The sequence below is a fragment of the Neophocaena asiaeorientalis genome, unplaced genomic scaffold, assembly GCF_003031525.2.
Source record: "Neophocaena asiaeorientalis asiaeorientalis breed wild unplaced genomic scaffold, Neophocaena_asiaeorientalis_V1.1 scaffold141, whole genome shotgun sequence".
NCBI classification, from domain to species: Eukaryota; Metazoa; Chordata; class Mammalia; order Artiodactyla; family Phocoenidae; genus Neophocaena; species Neophocaena asiaeorientalis.
Genome location: NW_020174267.1, coordinates 3,093,824 through 3,117,026, shown reverse-complemented (window position 1 = coordinate 3,117,026; position 23,203 = coordinate 3,093,824). Strand labels below are relative to the sequence as shown.

At 44.9% G+C, this 23,203-nt stretch overlaps 1 protein-coding gene across 1 annotated transcript in view; it reads right to left on the bottom strand.

Moving 5' to 3' along the window:
• LOC112406478 (multidrug resistance-associated protein 4-like) overlaps window positions 1–22,985 on the bottom strand; it is a 151,837-nt gene extending 128,852 nt beyond the window's left edge. The window contains exons 1-3 of the mRNA XM_024755259.1: window positions 22,843–22,985; window positions 22,021–22,072; window positions 997–1,605 (exon numbers count right to left, since the gene is read on the bottom strand). Of these exons, the coding sequence (XP_024611027.1) occupies window positions 997–1,605; window positions 22,021–22,072; window positions 22,843–22,985 (804 nt within the window). The remainder of the gene's footprint in view (window positions 1–996; window positions 1,606–22,020; window positions 22,073–22,842) is intronic.
• Window positions 22,986–23,203: the final 218 nt, after the last annotated feature.

The following is a 23,203-nucleotide window of genomic DNA, read 5'->3' as shown; positions in this document are numbered from 1 at the left end:
AAAAGAAAAAAAAAAGACAAACAAAAAAAAAAAAAAAAAAAAAAAAAAAAAAGGAAAAGCAACCAAAAAAAAAAAAAAAAAAAAAAAAAAAAAAAAAATCCACCTTCCAATGCAGGGGACAAGGGTTCGATCCCTGGTCGCGGAACTAAGATCCCACATGCCACGGGACATGTGTGTTGCAACTACTGAGCCCGCGCGCTCTGTAGCCCACAAACCACAACTAGAGAGAAGCCCACGCGTTGCAACGAAAGATCCCGTGTGCCACAACTAAGACCCAATGCAGCCAAATAAATAACCAAAAAAAAAAAAAAAAGCCCCAAGTTTCAGGCCCATCTTGTTAGTAGTCCCAGCTACTAGATGGAAAACTTTAGTTAAGAGCTTCACCTCTCTGAGCCGTTTTTTATCTGTGTGTTTCCTCCCAGTTCAAGGAACCTTCAGTGGTTTCAGGACCAAATGATTCCTAGGCAGACCACCTGCATCAAGACCATGCACTGCTTCTCCAAAGGCTAAAGATATGGATAAGACCCCACAGGCTTCAGGGACCCCATCCCCAGAGTGGTCCTCAAAGGTGGAAGTGGAAATATTCGAAATAGGGAAAGGGGCTGGTCAAATACACACTCCAGTAGTGGCTGTGTGTCCCAATCAAAACGTTTTCAAGAATAAAATAAATATTAAATAAAAAATAAGTTTTTTAATCCTTAAATAAAAAATAAGTGTTTTTCACCAACACGAAATTTGCTATGATTAGGTACCAGGACATACAGTGAAAGACACACACGGAGAGAGGGAGGCAGAGAGAGACGTGGTCATAGACACAAGGACAGAGGGAGCTGGGTGCAGTTGGAACGCGCTGTCACATAAGATATATGGGAAGGGGTGGTGATATTACTGGAAGCCGGCAGCGGTCCAGGGCGCTAACTAGATACAGGAGGTTGTTAATAAGCTGATTGCTTTGGGGTAAAAAGGCTACAGCTTTAGTTCAAAACTGCGAATTACTGAGCGGCATGGGGGAAGCCGGCTGACGGTGGGGTGCAGGGACTGCAGTCCCTCCTCCCGCTGGGTGATGACGCCCCCGGGGCAGCTTCGGGTCTCAGCCTCCCCGCCTCCTGCTCTCTGGCATTGCAGGTTGGCGGGGCGACTAGCGGCAAGGGAGGCAGACCCTGCGCCCCAGCCACCAGGTCGCCGGGTCTCCCTCCCCGGGTCTGCTCCCGCGCGGCCCGCGCGCAGGGGCGCAAAGCGGAACACGCCGCTGGCGTGGGAAGGCTCCAGCGGCGGCGGAAAGCGCTCCCCCCGCCCAACACTCTGCCCCCTAAAGGGCGCCGGCGGCGTCCGGCAGGGGCCCGCGTTAGCGGGATGTCGCAGCTCAGGCGGGGCGCTCACCAGAACAGGCGGGAGCAGAGGTTCGCGTCCTGCAGCGGGCTCGGCGGCACCTCCGGGTACGCCGGCAGCATCTTGCCGGCGCTGGCGGGGAGTCTGGAGCCCCGGGCGCCTCCGCTCCGTAGGAACCTGGAGTGGAGCACCCGCGGCCGTTCCGTCCGCGTCTACCCCCAGCCACGCCGCCTTCCGGGAACGCTTAGGGTCGGGGGCGGGGAGGGGAGGAGCTCCCTGTACGCGCAGGTGTTAGAGGCCTGGGAGGCGAAGCCAGCGCGCAAGGTGCAGGGCTGCCGGACGAAGTGGGGCCGAGCGGACGCTGCCAGGAGCCACAGGCAGGTGTGAGGCAACGCCGCAGGCGCAGTTGATGGAGGCGGGTAGGCGGGCTAAACAGCACACCGGGTCCAGCGCGCAGGCACCCACTTACTAGTACCTGGCTGCAAACTCTGCCAAAAGTGCTTGCTCTGAGCCCACGCACCCCAGAAGGTGGAAAGAGGAGGCTCAGGCTCTGCCTGCCTTTGCTACTCAAAAATGTACCCTGGGGGGCTTCCCCGGTGGCGCGGTGGTTGAGAGTCCGCCTGCCGATGCAGGGGACGCGGGTTCGTGCCCCGGTCCGGGAAGATCCCACATGCCGCGGAGCGGCTGGGCCCGTGAGCCATGGCTGCTGAGCCTGCGCGTCTGGAGCCTGTGCTCCGCAACGGGAGAGGCCACAGCAGTGAGAGGCCCGCGTACCGCAAAAAAAAAAAAAAGTCATTATAGACACATATGTACAAATTTATTTATGTACACATATGTTTATCAGAGCAGTGCTTATTATAATAATTTATAAACATTCTACGTTCAGCAATAGCAGAATGATTAAATAAGTCATTTTTAAACAAGTGTTTTTTGAACATCCACCATACATCAGACACCCTTCTAAGAACTGGGGATCAATGGTAAAAAGGGCATGTAAGTTTTATCTTCTCAAGAGGAAATAATAGAGAGTAGTTGGAGATGGCCAGCAAATCCCGATTTAAATTGCAGTCAAGAAACTTGAGCTGAAATGGGAAACCAAGAAGGAGCCAGCCTTGTCCAAATCTGGGAGAAAAAAAGATCCCCAAAAAGTGAAAACAAAAAATCCATGGCATTGGATAAGATAACTTGGGTGAGTGTAGATTTTTTTTTAAAGGGAAGAGAGACCTGTTGCATCTGGAAGAGAGGCGAGGTCACTAGGCAAACTGCCACCCCCAAGACTGGGGAGGCCCCCCCAGTGAAGAGAGGAAATGGAGGCTTCCCAGAGCAAAACCACCAGGGGGACCTGTGCCTGGGGAGGAAAACCAGAACTATAACTGACAATTGCTGGAGGCTCAGTGTGACAATGTGAGAGTTAGAAACTACAGGGGGACCCAGTCATGCGAGGACTCACAACACGGTGAGATTTTCCTCCAGGAGCTCCACCAGGATCCTACAGAAAATACCAGAGAAAAATCCCTCAGCCTTCCTGCTGGGGGAGGGGAAAGTAGCCAATTTGAAATAGACCAGAAGACTCCAAGGCTTGCCCTTGGGGGAAACTAGTTAACCAGAGTCTAACCTGCTGGGGTGTTAACTGAGCCTAACTGACCTGGGGGAAGAGAAATACCCAGCTCCAGCTGTCTCTAGCCATCCTGTCCCACATAAGGGAAGGGGTGGGGGGAAAAAAAAATGAGAAACACTTGTGAAGTTCATGGTCCAGAGGCAGAAGCTCACTGGGGGATTGAGACTTAATCGTGGGAACTGCCTGCCCTCACACCTCACCACCTCATTACTAAGGCCTTGTTACAGCAGTTCCTTTAACCTAGGACATTGTGTCTGCATATCGAAAAAAAGTTACAAGGCACACCAAAAGCCAAAAAAAAATTTTTTTTGAAGAGACAGAGCATGCATCAGAACCAGATGTGGCAGGGATGTTGGAATTATCAGACCAGGAATTTAAACGCAACTATGATTAATACACCAAGGGCTCTAATGGATAAAGTAGACAGCATGCAAAAACAGAGGAGCAGTGTAAGCAGAGAGATGGAAATCCTTAGAAAGAACCGAAAAGAAACGCTAGAGATAAAAAGCGCTGTAACCGAAATGAAGAATGCCTCTGATGGGCTTATTAGCAGACTGGCCACAGCTGAGGGAGGAGTTGCTGAGCTAGAGGATATATCAATAGAATCCACAAAGGCCAAAAGGCAAAGAGAACGAAGGCTAGAAAAACCAGAATATCCAGGACTGAGGAACAAATACAAAAGATTCCACATCTGCTTATTGAGAATTCCAGAAGGAGAAGCAAGAGAGAAAGGGACGAAAGAAACGTTTAAAACAATAATGACTGAAAATTTCCCCCAATGAATGTCAAACACCAAACCACAGGTCCAGGAAGCTCAGAGAACACCAAGCAGAATTAATGTCAAAAAAAAAACCAACTCCTACAACTAGGTATACTATTTTCAAATTAAAGAAAAACACTTTGGCTATAGAGGAATAAAGATAAGAATTACATCCAACTTCTCTGCAGAAATCATGCAAACAAGAAGAGAGTGGAGTGAAAAATTTTAAGTGTTGAGAGAAAAGAAATCACCAACCTAGAATTCTGTACCTTGTGAAATGATCTTTCAAAAATGAAGGAGAAATTTTTTTTTCAGACAAACAAAAACTGAGGGACTTTGTTGCCCGTGGACTTGCTTTGCAAAAAATGTTAAAAGCATTGAGAAGGAAAATAATGTCAGAAACAAAGACCTACATAAAGTAAGGAAGAGCATCAAAGAAGGACGAAGGGAATAGTTCTGCAAGAGGAACACATAAAACGGTATTGAAAGCTTCCCTGGTGGCGCAGTGGTAGAAAGTCCGCCTGCCGATCCAGGGCACACGGGTTCGTGCCCCGGTCCGGGAGGATCCCACATGCCGCGGAGCAGCTGGGCCCGTGAGGCATGGCCGCTGAGCCTGCGCGTCCGGAGCCTGTGCTCCGCAACGGCAGAGGCCGCGGCAGTGAGAGGCCCGCGTACCGCAAAAAAACAAAACAAACAAACAAACAAAAAATGGTATTGAAAGCTTTGAACAATGGCCAGAATGGAAGAACTTACAAAAGCTGTATCCTGAGAGTGCAGTGACGAAAGCAACAGAGAAGTTGTGAGGATTTCAGCAAAGAGGCTGTTAGACTCCGCCTGCCACTCCCATTCCTTCATTTCTCTTTCATGGCAACCACATGTCGTATGTCACCTCACCTGTGGACTGAGGGTGAGCCAGCTCCTTGACTTGTGCATTGAACCCTGTTTACTGCTCTGATGGTTAATACTTTTATTGACTCAACTGTAGGTTCTTTCTGGATTCCTAACATTTGACTATGCCTGAGCTTTGGTAGCTAAGGATATTCTTCTTCTTTTACTTTGCAGTGGGTTTTGCTGGATTCTGCCTGCTGATGGCATTTAACTACTGACCACTGTCTACTACACAGAGGAACCAAGATAAGGTGGCAGCTTTGGATAAGAAGCAATTGGGGGCTTCCCTGGTGGCGCAGTGGTTGGGAGTCCGCCTGCCAATGCAGGGGACGCGGGTTCGTGCCCCGGTCTGGGAACATCCCGCGTGCCGCGGAGCGGCTGGGCCCGTGAGCCATGGCCGCTGGGCCTGCGCGTCCGGAGCCTGTGCTCCGCAACGGGAGAGGCCACGGCAGTGAGAGGCCGGCGTACCAAAAAAAAAAAAAGAAGCAATTGGGAAAGAGCAACTGGCCTTTGACCCAAATCTAGTAGTTTAGGTCAGAAAGCCTGAGGTGCCAGCTCTTCAGAATGAGCTGATCTGTAAGGATACATGTAACGCCATGTCATGTGTCCATGCAAAGTTCAGAATCAAACTATGTAGTATAGCTTGCCCGTATACTGTCAGAGATGCCACTCTCTCTGAATTGAGACCAAAGTTTCCACACCTTTCACCAACTAGTGTGTATGTATGTGTCATTTATCATTTTTCAATAGTCAGTCAACTTAAGTCTTTACTCATTAATCAAGATTGCCAGGCAGGCTATTTCTAGCACACGTCTGTGTGTCCTATAGGACTGCAGCCTTTACTCTTCTGCCCTCAAACCGCTTTTCTTATTTCAGATTTAGACTTTCATCCAGCCACTGACTATCAAGCATTGCCATCCATCTCTGCCTGTCAGTCAACTGGTTCAGTTTCCATAAAACAACCATGCCTGTCTTATAATGGCACTTGTTTGTAGATCCATTTTGGTGTTTTATTACATTTTCCTGCATTCTTTAAAATAAATGAATAGAAGATGGAAAAATTAATATACTAATAGTAATAATGCAATTCCTGCAAAGATGGAGAGAGTATGAAGTAGAACAAAGGAGGTAACTCTTCAACCTGGTTCGGATGCATATTGGAAGTCAACTCACTGATTATATGCTTAATTTTGAAGGAAAGGAATTTTTTTGAATCTATGGAAGCTTTATTCATAGCTGCCAAAACCTGGAAGTAACCAAAACGTCCTTCAGTAGGCAAATGGATAAATAAACTGGTTCATCCAGACAGTGGAGTATTATTCAGCACTAAAAAGAAATGAGCTACCAAGACACGAAACAACATGAAGGAAACTTAAATGCTTATAACTAAGTGAAAGAAGCCAGTCTGAAAAGGCTACATACTTTAGGATTCTAAGTATATGACGGAAAGGCAAAACTATGGAGTCAATAAAAAGATCAGTGGCTGCCAGAGGGTGGAGGTGGGAGTGAGGGATGAACTGGTGGAGCACAGAGGATTTTAAGACAATGAAAATACTCTGTATGATACCATAATGATGGAAATGTCATTATATATTTGTCCAAAACCATAGAATGCACAACACCAAGAGTGAACCCTAACGTAAGCTATGGACTCCGGGGGACTTCCCTGGTGGTCCAGTGGTAAAGAATCCACCTTGGAATGCAGGGGACGAGAGTTTTGGAGTCAATAAAAAGATCAGTGGCTGCCAGAGGGTGGAGGTGGGAGTGAGGGATGAACTGGTGGAGCACAGAGGATTTTAAGACAATGAAAATACTCTGTATGATACCATAATGATGGAAATGTCATTATATATTTGTCCAAAACCATAGAATGCACAACACCAAGAGTGAACCCTAACGTAAGCTATGGACTCCGGGGGACTTCCCTGGTGGTCCAGTGGTAAAGAATCCACCTTGCAATGCAGGAGACGAGGGTTCGATCACTGGTTGGGGACCTAAGATCCCTCATGCCGTGGGGCAACTAAGCCCGCACACCACTACTGCTGAGCTCACACGCCACTACTACTGAGCTCGCGCGCCTCAACGAAAGAGTCCATGTGCCGCAAACTACAGAGCCCGTGCACCCTTGAGTCCACGTGCCACAACTAGAGAGACGCCCGCATGCTGAAACAAGAACGCACGCACTTCTACTGAGCTCGCGCGCCTCAACGAAAGAGTCCATGTGCCGCAAACTACAGAGCCCGTGCACCCTTGAGTCCACGTGCCACAACTAGAGAGAAGCCCGCATGCCGAAACAAGAACGCACGCACCGCAAGGAAAGATCCCACGTGCCGCAACTAAGACCTGATGCAGCCAATAAATAAATAAATAAAATATATTTTTAAAAAACCTATGGATTTCAGGTGACTATGATGTGTCAGTGTAGATTCATCAATTGTAGCAAGGGTTTCACTCTGGTGGAGGAATGTTGGTAGTGGGGAGGCTATGGAGTGCGGGGACAGGGCAGATATGGGAAATCTCTGTACTTGCCACTACAAAAAAAAAAGAGAGAAAAAAGAAAAATCTATGAAATACTAATAAGATATCGATGAATATTATATATCCAAAAGGTGAAGTGTTATAATAGAGGACATAAAGAGATTTTTTTTAAGTTAGAGACTGAGATTCATATTAATAAATTGTCCCATGGATCCCTTAGAGAATTTCACAGGCTTATACATCATCCGATAGAGATACAGCTTTCTCCAACTCAGTCAGGAAAATTAGAAGGCCAGACTTAGCCTATCTCCTGTCAATTTTTAAAAAGTAATGTTTAACACACTACCAAAGTGATCATCATTAACCTCCTTTCCATCCCTTGCAAATTACCATCAGCAGGTCCATTTTTTCTTCATTAAACTTTTTTTGTTTATTAAATGGGACTTCAGTTAAACTAAGAGAAATAGAATTTGAGGTAAGAAATACATTTATAAAATTAATTTGCATTGCATTATATTAATGTTAAATCTCTGTTTTGGATAATCATAGATATATGACATTCAGGGGTTAAAAAGCTGAAATGCTCTTCCCGAACATAAAGAACTCTAGAATTCTTTTTTGTTTTCTGAAAAGGGACTTCCCTTCACTCCATCTAGACAGTCTATTTTCAACTGCACTCTCAGGGAAGCTATGGGTATAAAATTAGCAAATTGAATCTAAATGAAACGTATGTTTCCTACCCTCACAGAGCTTACAACTTATACTGTGTGTGCAATTCCCATCCTTAGGGTCACACCTTTGAGTGAAGGCTTCTATTTTAATATGAACAACAGAAATGAAGTCCACTATGTTTCAGTATTGAAACAAAAAATATTGACTTTTTTGATGGGCATTTTTGTCAAATGTGTTGCTGATATCCCTCCACTCTTAGAGTATGCAGAATACGATAACAAACAGTATTAATTATTTGGTATAATTATCAGCAAGTAGTGTTGTGTCATTTGGTACAATACCCTTAGGGCCTAATGAGACACAGGTGTAGGGGTTTATGGATTTACTTACATACATTTAATAGCAACCATTTATCTTTTAAAACTTTCATGTCCGTTTTTTATATATTTTTCTTCTCTTTCCTTTTCTAATAATATTTTACTTTTTACTATTTTTAAATTGGCTTGTTAAGTAAGGTTTAATAGGCTTTAAAGTAAGCGTCTGAGGGTCTCTGCTACGAAAAATAATGATGAGTTTGGACACACAATTTTGGCAACTTAGATGCCTCTTGGTCTCAGTTGTCTTCTGTGAGACTGAAATTGCCCGAAGAATGACAGCTGGAGAAGTGAATGTTATCAGAAGGTGTTTTGGCTTGTTAACGGCTTTATAAGTGTTCCTAAATGATTAGTAAATTTCCCTTCTTCTTTTAATATGAAATATTTCAAGAATGCTAAAAATACGCCCAATTTTATTTTTCAAATGTACATATATCCAAAACAGATTATATAAAGTGTTGAGGGCTTCCGTGGTGGCGCAGTGGTTGGGAGTCCGCCTGCTGATGCAGGGGACGTGGGTTCGTGCCCCGGTCTGGGAAGATCCCACATGCCGCGGAGCGGCTGGGCCCGTGAGCCATGGCCGCTGAGCCTGCGCGTCCGGAGCCTGTGCTCCGCAACGGGAGAGGCCACAGCAGCGAGGGGCCCGCGTGTTGACATTTTCCTAGAGTTATTTACGAATTTTCATTAAAGAAATAAGATGTATAGGAACAAACCAAAAAGAGAGAGAGGGACAGAGAAACCAAAGATGGAGCCCTGAAGCCCTCCAACATTTACAGGTAGAGACCCACCCAAGGAGACTGAGGTGGGAGAAAACGTGCAGTCACAGACGTGCAGGAAAAGCTGGAACCGATGCTTCTGAAGACAGAAGAGTAACAATTTGATTAGGCAAAGTGGAGATTTTTGACTTAGAAAAGGCAGCATTTTAAAGACAGAGAGAGAGAGAAACCCTATAAAACTGTGTTGAACAGAAAACAGTGTGTGAAGGTGTGGAGACAGTGGTTATAACAACTCCTGTGGGAAATTTTGCTGTGAGGAGGAACAGAAAAGAAGTAGAAAAAGAAATAATTGCAGGAGTACAACCCTTGAGAAGGCACTCCTCCATGCTGTAGACTGTTCTATAGCCAGTGTTTAATAACATGGGTGAGAGTTGCCAGTGCCTGCCCATAAGCCCTGGCCCCTTCCATTTCACACCAGCCTGATGTCCTGCAACTCTGTCCTTCAGAATGTGACCTTGAGGTGTTGCAGATGTAATTAAGGTGAGGTCACTAGGGCGGGTCCTAATCCAGCTGGTATGATTGGTGTCCTTATGAAAAGGGGACGTTTGGACACAGGGGGAACACCAGCGGAAGACGCAGGCAGACATGGTGGTGCTGTGTCTCCAAGCCAAGGAACACCAGAGATTGTCAACACATCACCAGAAATGAGGAGACAGGCAGGGAACAGACTGTCCTCACAGCCCCCAGAGGGAGCCACCCCTTCCCACACCTTGATTTTGGATTTCTGGCCTCCAGAACTGTGAGAGAATGAATTTCTGTTGTTTAAGCCACCCAAGCTTAAACCTGCCTCGTGTGCTCCAGAAAAGAGCCTCCAGACAGGTCTGTCCCACCCTTATGCCACCCCCATCTTTATCCCCTCTACCACCAGAACGATCCTCCCAAAAGGCAAATCCCATCAGGGTTCACCCCACTCAGGACGCTTTATCAGTCTTTGATGCAGTCCTCCTCCAACGCCATCCCTGGTCATTTACTGTGAGCGCTCTCCCCCCTCGCCCCCTCCAAGGTCCACTGAGACACAGGCCACTGCTTGTGGGCCTCCTGCCCTTTCTGTGCACGTGGCTCCTTCTTCCTGGTCTCACATTATCTCCCCTCCCTGCAGGAAGCCCAGGCTGACCTGCCTTCAGCTCCCCCAGACGAATGGGGCCATTCCCCTTCTCTGTGCCCATCACAGCCTCTTCTAACCCCATTAGAGCCTGGTTTTATTGCGTTAGATTACTTCCTTTTTTTTTCTTTTTTTTTTTTGCGGTACCCGGGCCTCTCACTGTTGCGGCCTCTCCCGTTGCGGAGCACAGGCTCCGGACACGCAGGCTCAGCGGCCATGGCTCACGGGCCCAGCCGCTCCGCGGCATCTTCCCTGACCGGGGCACGAACCCGTGTCCCCTGCATCCCCGTGTCCCCTGCATCGGCAGACGAGCTCTCAACAACTGCGACACCAGGGAAGCCCCGTTACTTCCTTTTTATTTCTCTTTCCTCCACTAGTGGGCGAGCCCCTGGAGGGCAGGAGTTTGTGTCCTCCAAAGCTGAACAGCCTGGCACAGAGCAGCCCTTGAGCAGTTTTTGTGGAACAAGTTCATCAGTGATTCTCAGAGTGTGGTCCCTGGACCAACAGCAGCAGCATGACCTGCGAACTTGTCACAAGTGCAAACTTCCGGACACTCTCCAGACCTGCTGAGTCAGACTCCAGGGTGGGGCCCCTGGGTTCACAAACCCTCCAGGTGATCCTGATACACACTCAAGGTCAAGCTCCGCTGAGTTTTAAAAATGAGAACTTCAGGAAATAGGATGTCAGTGGAATTTGCTATTACTATTCAGCCTAGACTTAGACATCACAGGGTGGTACCTGGCTGAGAGAAGAGCTCTCCCCTGGTCCCTCGTCACTGGGAATCACTGAGCATTACGGCCGCCTGCGATGCCCGCTGCCCATCTCTTCCTCAGCCCGTGTTGTACTCTACCACCTCCCCAGGGTGTTGTTAATATACGCGAAGGTCTCAGGAGTGTCCTGAGCAGAAACTCAATGGCCAGGGAGCCCTGGATGCTAAGCACCATGGTCAGTGCTGTCAGGCCCCACGGTGTAGTCGTGGCACCAGGTTTCTCATCCTCACTGTTAAACACATTTTGTCAAAAATAAACAAAAACAAAACAAACACACAAAAAAACCCCACATCGAAACAGAACTCAAAGCTACAAAGAATGGATTGCTTATTGAAGATGTGGGCAGGAAGGGCGAGGAGCAAAGTGGGCGAAGATACTCAAAAGGTGTAAACGTCCAGTTATAAAGGAAGTCATGGGGACGTAACGTGCAGCACGGTGACGATAGTTAATACACTGTATTGTATATTTGGGAGTTGCTAAGAGTAGATCTTAAGAGTGATGATGGGCGTTAGCTAGGCTTACTGTGGTGATCACTTTGCAGTATATCCAGATATCAAACCATTATGATGCATGCCTGAAACTCATGTTATATGTCAATTATACCTCCACTAAAAATACTTTGTCAAGGGAGTTAGAACCCTATTTATTACCTTAGTTTCATTTTACCATTACTGATAAGTGTCACACTCTATTTTAATATTTAGTCTAAAGGAGTTGATGATGGATGTGGCTTTTTTTTTTCCAGCCTTTAATTTTTAAAGGCTTGGTTCTTGGATGTGTTTGTTGTGGTTGACATTTGGTGTTTTAAAAAGAGAGACAGAACATAATGTTATGAGCTCCTTACTGGAGGCCCACGTGCTTTTACTGTTTTTCTCCCAGGCCGAGTGCCTTACCTGCCCCCAGCGGGTTCTGAGCAGAGGCTGGATTTTAACCCCTCAGGGAAAGACTCTGGTGGGGCGTTTGAGAGGCTGGGGAAGGACTCCTTTAGGACTGAAGACTGTGTGCATAGGAGGAAACGGCGGTGACTGTGACCCCGTCCCGAGGGCGCGGGGACAGGCACCACCACCTGAGTCCTGCCTGCTCTCTGCTTCATCTCGAGACTCTCTCTCTCCAGCCTGAGCTGCAATGCGCCTTAATCCCTTTCAGCTCCTGGAACTCACCGAACCCCCTTTGTTCTGGGCCTTTGCACCCATCTCTCCCCTGCCTGGAGCCCCCTCTCCTCTTTACTGACCGACACTTCCTCTTCTTCAGGTCACAAATGACACACGCTCTTCCCAGCAGGACGCCTCCTCGTCCATGAGGAGGTGAGGCCCCCTTCCCTGCCCTCGCCCTCCTGACTCTCCCATGTCCGCTCCTTTCTCATCTCCTTCCTCCTTCAGCCCAGAAGAGCAGAACCTGTGTCTCCTCCATGGACCCCAGCACCTGTCTCGGAGCCTGGCGCACAGTAGGGCTCAGTACTTGCTGGGTGACTCTGAAAGCACACAGGCTGTAGGTGAAGAACTTTCCAAGTCCCAGATGTGTCCACTTGCTTCTCTTTTCTCCTTGGACTGAGAACTTAGTGGCTAATAAACCCCAGGAAGGAGGTGGGTATCAGAAGAAGAGACAAGTGTATGATTTAAATAGAAGATAGTTGGAGAGAGAGGAAAAGAACTTGCTAGTTCAGGAAATGCATGGCCAACAGCCAGTTGCTGTGATTCGCACGAAGCCTGTCCTGTCGTGTATGAAGAGGGCTCCCAGGATGAACGTGCCGTGGAGACTTTCCCTAAGGGCTCACTCTGGCTGATTCTCTGATATGCTGAGGCTCTGTGGACAAGGCTGTAAATGGAAACTGAACTTGGAGGGAAACCCATGTTGCGTCTCTTTGTATAAATGGTTGTCATTTTCTACCCCAGGTAAGCCAGTTTAATAGTGACATCACACAAATTATAGTGTACAAATCTCTCATCCACTCCCAGGTTAGAAAGGACATGGGTATCATTGAATCCCATCCCTTGACCTCTGCAGGAATTCCCTCTGCAGAATCTGACGATTCACAACTTTCCGTTCCCCACTGCACTAACTTAAAGGCAGCCAGTTCCATATTTGGAGACTTCTGATTGTTACAAAATCCCCCGTAGCCCAGGGCCTTGTATGAAGTTGTGATTTATTGAATTAGATAATAAGGGGAACCTATAGATTAAAAGAGATTTAAGAGACATATCAGTCAAATGCAACAGCAAATACAGGGGTCTTATATGGAGACTGACTTAACAGACCAACTGTAAAAGTTTTTGAATTATGAGGAATATGAAATAGACATTTTAATAAATAAATAAATAATGAGGAAATGAGGGCTACTCAAAACATTGCTTGGATATTCGATGGTGTTATGGAAATACTCTAAATTGGGAGAGGTGGCAATGATGTTTATGTGACTATGCTTTTTGTTTAATAGGTTTGATTTGCTCCATATTTCTTTTCTTTTTCTTTTTTAAAAATATTTATTTATTTATTTGGCTGCACTGGGTCTTAGTTGCGGCATGTGGGATCTCCCTTGCAGCATGTGGGATCTTTAGTTGCGGCATGTGGGATCTAGTTCCCCGACCTTGGATTGGGCCCCCTGCATTGGGAGCACGGAGTCTTAGCCACTGGGCCACCAGGGAAGTCCCATGGCTGCGTCGTTGGGTCTTCGTTGTTGCGAGCAGGCTTTCTCTAGTTGCGGTGAGCAGGGGCTACTCTTTGTTGCGGTGCACGGGCTTCTCATTGCAGTGGCTTCTGTTGTTGTGGAGCATGGGCTCTAGGCGTATGGGCTTCAGTAGTTGCAGCACACGGGCTCAGTAGTTGTGGCTCGCGGGCTCTAGAACACAGGCTCAGTAGTTGTGGCGCACGGGATTAGTTGCTCTGCGGCATGTGGGATCTTCCCAGACTAGGGATCGAACCCGTGTCCCCTGCACTGGCAGGCGGATTCTTAACCACTGCGCAACGAGGGAAGCCCCCAGACTATGCTTTTTAAAGCCCATGTTTTTTCAGATATAGACTGAAATATTTGTGGGTAAAATAATTTTGTTATCTGACACTTGCTTCAAAATAATTCAGCAGAGATAGGAGTAGGTGTGAGGAGTAGGGTGGGTATAGAAAAAACAAAAGATGTCATGTGTTGGTAATTGTTGAAGAATAGGAGATAAGAACATGGGGGTTGATTATACTATTTTCTCTACTTTTATATATTATTTCCATTATAAATTTTTTACAAGTACATGTTTTTTTCAAATGCTTACTTTTCCACTGACATATTTTTAAGGCACCAATCAAAACCTATTCCTTTTTTGTCTGTTGCAAATATATTTTCATTTGCCTCCTAAACTATATGATTTTTAACTCCTTCCTCTATCTCATGAGGAGGGCACTTGTTTATTTTGTTATATTTACTTGTAGTGATTTTTAAATTTTTGTTGAAATGCATATTCTATATATGAGTCAATATTTCCTCATCACATTGTGATAAAATGCAGGTGCCCCCTACTTTGACAAACAAACCCCACCGTAATCAAACTCCATCCTACATGTCAGGCAAACTCTTCCAAAGTACAGAAGAGAGGAAACACTTCTATACTTTTTTTTTTTTTTTTTTTTTTTTTTCTCCATGGCAGTATCTGGTGACTATAATGCTTTTTTGTTTTTTGTTTTTGGCTGTGCCACACGGCGGCATGTGGGATCTTTGTTCCCCAACAAGGGATTGAACCTGTGCCCCCTGCAGTGGAAGCATCGAGCCCTAACCACTGAACCGCCATGGAATTCCCAGAGAGGAAACACTTTAAAACCCATTTTATAATGCCACTTGCAGCAACATGGATGGACCTAGAGATTATCATATAAAGTGAAGTAAGTCAGAAAGAAAAAGACAAATACCATATGATATCACTTACATGTGGACTCTAAAATACAACACAAATGAACATATCTATGAAACAGAAACAGACTCACAGACATGAGAACAGACTTGTGGTTGCCAAGGGAAGGGGGTGGGGGGGAAGTATTAGGAGTTTGGGATTAGCAGATGCAAACTATTATATATAGAACAGATAAACTACAAGGCCTTACTGTATAGCACAGGGAACTATACTCAATATCCTGTGATAAACCATAATGGAAAAGAATCTGAAAAAGAATATATATGTGTATAACTGAGTCACTTTGCTGTAAAGCAGAAATTAACACAACATTGTAAATCAACTATACTTCAATAAAGTTTTTAAAAACCCAATAAAATAAAAACCCATTTTATGAGGTCAATATTACTCTGATATCAAAACCAGACAAAGACATCACACAAGAAAGAAAACTACAGACCAATATTCACATTCAATGTACACAAAATTTCTCAACAAAATACAAGCAAATCAAATCCAGCAACATGTAAAAAGAATAATACACTTAAACATGGCAAATATTATGTGATATATATTTTACCACAATAAAAAATAGTAAAATAGGGGCTTCCCTGGTGGCGCAGTGGTTGAGAGTCCACCTGCCGATGCAGGGGACACGGGTTCATGCCCCGGTCTGGGAGGATCCCACATGCCGCGGAGCGGCTGGGCCCGTGAGCCATGGCCGCTGAGCCTGCGCATCCGGAGCCTGTGCTCCGCAACGGGAGAGGCCACAACAGTGAGAGGCCCGCGTACCGCAAAAAAAAAAAAAAAAAGTAAAATAATAAAAAGAATTATACATCATGACTAAATGGGATTTATCTCAGGGATGCAAGGATGATCACATGATCTATCTCAGTAGGTGTGGGAAAAGCATTAGACAAAATCCAAGTTCATGGACCCCTGGTTAAGAACACCTGTTCTGGAAAGTCTCTAAACATAGCAGATGTCAAATAATAGTGAAGAAACACCCGAGGGCTAGAAGGTAAATTTAAAGGGTGTTACTGGGGAAAAAATGTTCTCTTGAATCTATTGGGAAAAGTCTTCCTTTTTTGTTTTTGTTTTGTTTGTTTTGGCCACATAGGATCATAGTTGTGGCAGTGGGATCTTCGTTGAGGCGTTTGGGCTTCTCTCTAGTTGCCGCACTTGGGCTCAGTCGTTGTGGCACTCGGGCTCTCTAGCTGTGGCACGCAGGCTCAGTAGCTGCAGAGTGCAGGCTTAGTTGCCCCGCAGCATGTGGGATCTTAGTTCCCCGGCCAGGGATTGAACTTGCATCCCCTACATTGGAAGGCAGATTCTTAACTACTGGACCACCAGGGAAGTCCCTGGAAAGAGCCTTCTTGAATCCACCTTGATCATGAACAATGACAGCATAAATGATTTCTCTAAGATCTAAGAGGAGTACATAGTATAAACTTTTAAAGTGTAGGTGTGTGTATTCCTTCTTTGCTACAGGCATGATTATTCACCTGCTAGATGGGCATGAGTATTTTTGTGGCACCATAATTAAAGGGCCTTTGAATGGCTTGGAGATTTAGGGCAAATGCTTTAGACTTAGATTTAACAGTAGCTGTGTTATAGTAGCTCAGTGATTTAAATTTTAAGCCTCAGAATTCTTTTAGCTTTTATTCATATCTGAAATTAGGATTCTAACACCATAAGATGAGAGTTTTAGAAAATAATACCCTGCCAATGCAGGGGACACGGGTTCGAGCCCTGGTCTGGGAAGATCCCACACGCCGCGGAGCAACTAGGCCCGTGAGCCACAACTACTGAGCCTGCGTGTCTGGAGCCTGTGCTCCGCAACAAGAGAGGCCGCGATAGTGAGAGGCCCGCGCACCGCGATGAAGAGTGGCCCCTGCTTGCCGCAAGTAGAGAAAGCCCTCGCACAGAAACGAAGACCCAACACAGCCAAAAATAAATAAATAAGTAAATAGATAGATAGAAAAATAATACCTATGAAGTATTTAGTGCCTGGGCCATGGAAGTATTCATCATGATAAACAACATCCAAGATGGTGTAAATCATGGGTCTTTCTTGGGACTGTTACGTCTGCCGCTTGATGTCAGCCTAGAGGGCTTCATAATCACAAGTTAAAGGGACTAATGTCCTTGTTTAAGGACTAGACTTGTTGCTCGAATAATCTAGAAAACTGAAGAATAAATGGGCATAGAATGAAATTTATTTGGACAACTTTAGCAGTTGTGCATTTAAAGTAAACACATAAACGACGCGAAGAAAAGACGGCACTGGCCAGGTGTTGCCAAAACAGAGGATTTTGCAGGGCAAGTCCTCTGCCTATATATTGGGGACTTGCCAAAGGGTGATTTGTTCACGTAGGGGCAGAGCTTGAGCTTCCTTTGGCTCTGGCTAAATGCTATAAATACTGTCACATCATTAAATCTGTGTAAATGGTTTCAAAAACTGCTTAAAGATGTAATTATTAGTTGAGGGTGCAAACTCAAATGTTTCCGTGGGTAAAACAACTGAGGGAGGCCTTACGGTCTCTTGCAGAGAGAAGGGGACCTGTCATCAGAAGGCACACCCTGTCCAAAAGTATTTATGTTCAAAACATTTCAGAAACGCCAACCAGCCAAACAAATAAGTTGTGGAGGCCTCGGTACCGCGCAAGCAGCTTATAATCTCTGATCAGTGGAACAAGCACAAATTAGGTGTTTCTCTTTTGTATCCCTGAGCCCATAGGTGGTCTTTTACCTTCCAATCAGATAAATACTTGGCAGGAACTGAACTGCTAAAAGCTCTGAATTGTAGCATCACAGAATCCTTAGAGTTGCTTATCTTTTCCCCATTTCTGGTTGCTTCCAGTTCCCTTCACAAATTCTCCACCCCCCCCCTTTTTTTTCTAGCTTACACTCAGCTGCTATTTAGAATAAGATGGTATTTGACCAACATTTTTTTTGTTGTTGTTCTTCTTTTCTAAGCACTTAATGCCTCAAACACTTCAATGTGTTCTGGCCCAAGAACGCCCTCCTCTGTCAAGCAGTCACCAGGCCCTGATTTCTTTTCCCTTCCTTCCATCTTCTGAGTGGCTCCCAACCACCTGTGCCAAAGGGGCGCACGTGACAGAACCATCTCCAGCCCTCGGTGCTATTGACTACTCATCTGGAACTCTTGGTTTCCTTTGATAGCAAATTCTTTGCCTTTATGAAAGTTATTTACTTCTGAAAAATACTCAAAGAATGATCAAAGAAAATCAGTTATGCTATTAATAAACTTAGACACTTCTCCTTACAGGCTGAATGAATAAAATAAGCAGAAGTGACAATAAGGATTGTAATCTGAAAGCAACCCAGTGATGCAGCGTTAGAGGGTAATTAATTCTTAAAAAGGTAAAACCATGACTCTCATGCAAATAATAAATGGTCATCATTAATCTGTGAGTTATTTATTATTAACTATTATTAATTCACGATGGAATCAGTAAGATATTACAACTGGTTTTTGTTTTTTTATATCTTTATTGGAGTATAATTGCTTTACAAGGGTGTGTTAGTTTCCATTTTTTAACAAAGTGAATCATTTTACAACTGGTTTTTATAGTCTTTCCCTGACAAAATTCCTTTCAGTTGCCATGAATAGGATCGTTTGCACTGCTGTGAACAGGAATCCTTTGTATCACTATTAGTTTTCTGCAAGTTAACTTCTACCTTAACGGAGTTGTAAAATAGCCTAGTGAGAAACAAAGATGTTCAACTCTATAGAATAAAACAACCCTGCAAAGATCATAATCCGGCATTCCACTGAAGAGATATTCTGTGGCCTCTTTTGCCCTTGCAGCAACTTTCACAGCTTTTCCCGTCAGTGGTGATCATTTTATTAACATCTCTCCATCTTGTCTTCATCCCTATCCCGTGCTTCCTCCCCCAACCCACAAGGAATCCTAGGCTTGGATAAATGGTGTCTGTGTGTATTATGGACTGTGTGAAAATGCTGGGAAGCTTGTAAAGATTTTACAAGGATGTGGAGAGGGAAAAAAAGGCTGACCTAGTAATAGAGCTTAAATACTGCATGCAAGGTGTTCTTTAAAGGGCAGTTTCTCTTGGTCTGTATCTCACAGAAGCACAGAGAGTTCAAGCATTTGCGTTGTGATAGGAATAGTTAGTTTTGATTTTAAAAGCAGAGTAGCCTTCAGGAGTTTGGTTTAGGAGGCTTCAGTTGTTTCATTTCAAAGTTCTTTTTTTCCTAGAATAATGCAGATTCCCCCCGCCCCCCGCCAAGGGAACCCTGGGCTTCATAAGCCATTGCTATAGTAGGTCAGGAAAACAGTCATGCTGCTGGTACGAAGCCACAGTGTGGGAGAGAGGAAGGAACACTTAGGTAGAATTCTGGAGATTCAACCACACAACAAGAAAAGCCAAATAATTTGGAGATGACAATAAATGGGGATCAATGGCGAAGGAAAAAAGTAAAGTGGTTTTTTGCATAAATCAAGGCCTTGAGAAGTGTCTTTTCCTCTGGAAACTGGAGTCATCTCCAGAGATGAGGCGGTGACTAGGAATCAGATCTGCCATCAGATTCCAGGTTCAAGATAGAGTCCTCCTCAAGAAGTGGACAAATGCATAAAGGACAACAATAGAGGTGGACGTGAGATGGGTACAATAAAATGCTACCTGAAGACAGAGGAGCAGCTGTGGAGCCACGACCACACGAGGAAGGCTGGAAAAGGAAGTGGTTTGTGGGGGAACATGATGAGTTGGGTTTGGGACCTATTTACGACCTGGTAGGGCCTTTACGTGTCTTATATTTATGTGTATCAGCTCCATCTTTTTCCTGTTCCCCCTTCTGCTTCAGTCTTCCCTTCAAGTTTAAATCTCTCTTGAAGAATGGAAACAATAACTTGGTTTTCTTTGATCTGCCCTCACAAACCAAGCAAAATGCCTTACACATAGAAGATACTTAATAGATGTTGAATGGATGGGTGGATGGATGGATGGATGGATGGATGGATATTCAAATGTTCTTGAACAGGGGCGTTACCTTTGCTTCTTGGAGTTCCTTAGAGCAAAGTGGGACAGGACAGGAGAGCAGAGGTTGGAAAGAGTTGGGATCTTATGGGGACAACGAACAGACAGATGTAAGAGGTCAGAAAGAAGAGTTGGCAGAACATAAAAATAAGTTGTGTTTCGAGAAGTAAGGAAAAAGATTAAAGATGGCTAGACGGTCTACTTGGTGTGCAAATAGCAAAGTAGTTTTATATTTAAAAACTGTGAAATTAAAGTTTAACCCCATATTACTCAGCCATAAAAAGAAACGAAATTGAGCTATTTGTAATGAGGTGGATAGACCTAGAGTCTGTCATACAGAGTGAAGTAAGTCAGAAAGAGAGAGACAAATACCGTATGCTAACACATATATATGGAATTTAAGGGGAAAAAAATGTCATGAAGAACCTAGGGGTAAAACAGGAATAAAGACACAGATCTAGTAGAGAATGGACTTGAGGATATGGGGAGGGGGAAGGGTGAGCTGTGACAAAGCGAGAGAGAGGCATGGACATATATACACTACCAAACGTAAGGTAGATAGCTAGTGGGAAGCAGCTGCATAGCACAGGGAGATCAGCTCGGTGCTTTGTGACCACCTAGAGGGGTGGGATAGGGAGGGTGGAAGAAAGGGAGATGCAAGAGGGAAGAGATATGGGAACATGTGTGTATGTGTGACTGATTCATTTTGTTGTAGAGCGGAAGCTAGCACACCATTGTGGGGCAATTATACTCCAATAAAGATGTTAGAAAAAAAAAAGTCTATAATAAATTTTGAGTTGATTTTCCTGTATGGTGTAAAAAAAAAAAAAAAATTTAACCCCAAATGACACAGAATTATATTGCTCCTAACATCACGTTAAATAAAAGCCATTCCAGCTTGTTTGGACCTGTCTCTGACTGCTTGGCCTGGTGCAGTCATTTTTATTGCTCTAGATGGCACCTGTTTTCATTATCAAAGCAGGGACTTTCTGCCACGTCATCTTGAAGTCCGACTTCCACTTGCACAACATGTGGTTTGTAATTAAATTAAAATCGCAGGATGTTTTGGATTAGAGGAATCTTCCTTCAACCAGACCCAAGGTTAGTAAGAGAGCGTGACCTGTCTGGGATAGAATTCCCTAATCCAAAACATCCGGAATATTTCACTGGATTAATTTGCAACTCACTGGGAGGTTTTGGGTCCAATTACTAAAGGTTTTCTGTCTGTTTCCATTACTCTTTTCAAGTCAGGTCAATATGCATTTATTCAGCTCTCTTATTGAAAATGATATGAAAAGTATTACTGAGTCCAAAGAATAAAGAAAATGGCAGATAAAATGCAAGGAAACGAAGAAAAGTAATGAGTGAGTAAATAAGTTCACTCATGAATAAAGAATTTATTCATGAATAAGTAAATTCATTCATCCAACAAATGAACTTACAGAGTTCTTATTTGTACCAGGCACTGAGCTAGGTAAGTGCTGTGCAACAGACAGAGAGATGTAAGCTACTGGTTCTGTTCCCCAGGAGTTTAGGATTTGTTTTATTTTTAATAAAAAAAAATTGCCATTGGACAGTTTAAATTCAATTTATATTGGTGTTTTAATCCAATCAAAAACTTCACAAAGAAATAACCTTGAACAATCTCTTTGAACATTCTGTGAGGGAAAAGGCTAACGAAATCACACTGCATCACTGGATAGGATGTGTGTGTTTGGGTTGGATTGAATCCCAGGGCCCCTAGCCAGTAGGCTACAGGAAGAGGATTTTTTAAATCTATTTTACTGGCTATAGAAGATAATCCTTGGTACAGTGTATCAGGCACACTTTTTGCTTTGAGCATTGCCATGAGTCTACGTAGCTTTAGAAGGAATGACCTTTAGCAAAAACTAATTGACGGGGACTTCCCTGGTGGCGCAGTGGTTAAGAATCCGCCGGCCAACACAGGGGACAGGGGCTCGAGCCCAGGTCCAGGAAGATCCCACATGCCACGGAGCAGCTAAGCCCGTGTGCCACAACTACCGAGCCTGCACTCTAGAGCCTGTGAGCCACAACTACTGAGCCCACATGCTGCAACTACTGAAGCCCGTGTGCCTAGAGCCCGTGCTCCACAACAAGAGAAGCCACCGCAATGAGAAGCCCATGCACCGCAAAGAAGAGTAGCCCCTGCTTGCCACAACTAGAGAAAGCCCGTGCGCAGCAATGAAGACCCAATGCAGCCGAAAATAAATAAATAAATAAATAAATAAAAACTTGTAAATTGTTGGAGGGGACAAGGTCTTGGTCCAATGTGGCACCAACATCAAAACGTATCCTGACTTGGCCATCCTGACTGTGGGTGTATTTTGTGGGAAACATCTACCCATAGGTGAACTGAAATTGTCTCCGTCTTGGGACCCTTGGGACAAGTGTATCTGCAGGTGACACAGGGAGGGAGGGAAAAGGGGACAGGGTGGACGCAGAGGCCAGCAGTGGTGGAATATGACCTTGAGGAGAAATGAGGGCACTGGATTTCTAGGTGGGAGGAGCTTGTGCACAGTGATGTTATTGGGAGAGGTATGCCTGGGAGTCTTTTCTAGAAGCTACGTTTGCATGGAATGCATAGCTTTTACTCTCCTTTGCGTTTACTTAGAGGAAAGGCTGATGGAGTTTGAGGTGGAGCTGTGGTGGTGTTGGTGGTGGTGGGACCTGAGCCCTATTGAGAAGAACCTGAGTTCTGCCCTGAGACAATAGCAAGTACGAAATGAGATCATTACAAGCACTGCCAGGAAGCTCGGATGTATTCAGGGCAGCGGCCCGCGGAAAAGTCTGGAGTTTCTGCCTGGATTCCATTTGAACTGGGGCAGAAATGTAAAGATACAGCATTTGTTCCCATAGACTGATGTAGTGTAGAGTGTAACTTTTACACATAGAAAAAAATAAAATGAAAAGTGTAAGATATAAGGCAGGGTGAAAGGTTAAAAAAATTTCATGCTGATTAAGGGAAGAATCCAGATTTGTAAATAGGAAGAGAAGGCCTGTCAATTAAGTTAATAATGGAAGATAATTACAAATATTTTAAGAAGCTAATGAAGCACAGTTGAGTTGCCGGGTGTGTGTGGTCAGGGAACAGGGAACGAAGAGAAAATCCTGACAGGAAAAAAATTCAGGAAGGAAATAACTAACTGTTGGAAAATGAGCTTACAGGTCCCTTTGCAAGTCCCCCTCCATGTGCACCTGCACCCCATCTTGACGTCCTCCCGCACATCCACGTGGAGTCTTTCCAATGTGCTCGCTGGTCCCTGAGGCGCTCGGCTCCTTTCTGCTTGGAGGTCTTTGCTCGTACATGCCAGGCCCTGCTCTGAATGCTCTACACAAATTAACTCACTTCATCCTCACCACCACCCTCTGAAGTAGATAATATTACTCCCATGTTAAGCATTTTGCCTGGTGTCACGCAGTTAATAAGTTGTAGAGCAGGATGAGTCCCATGACCCGAAATGCCCCCCCTTTCTTCCTCCTGGGTGAACTTCTACCCATCTTTCAAGACAGTTCAAGCACTGGCT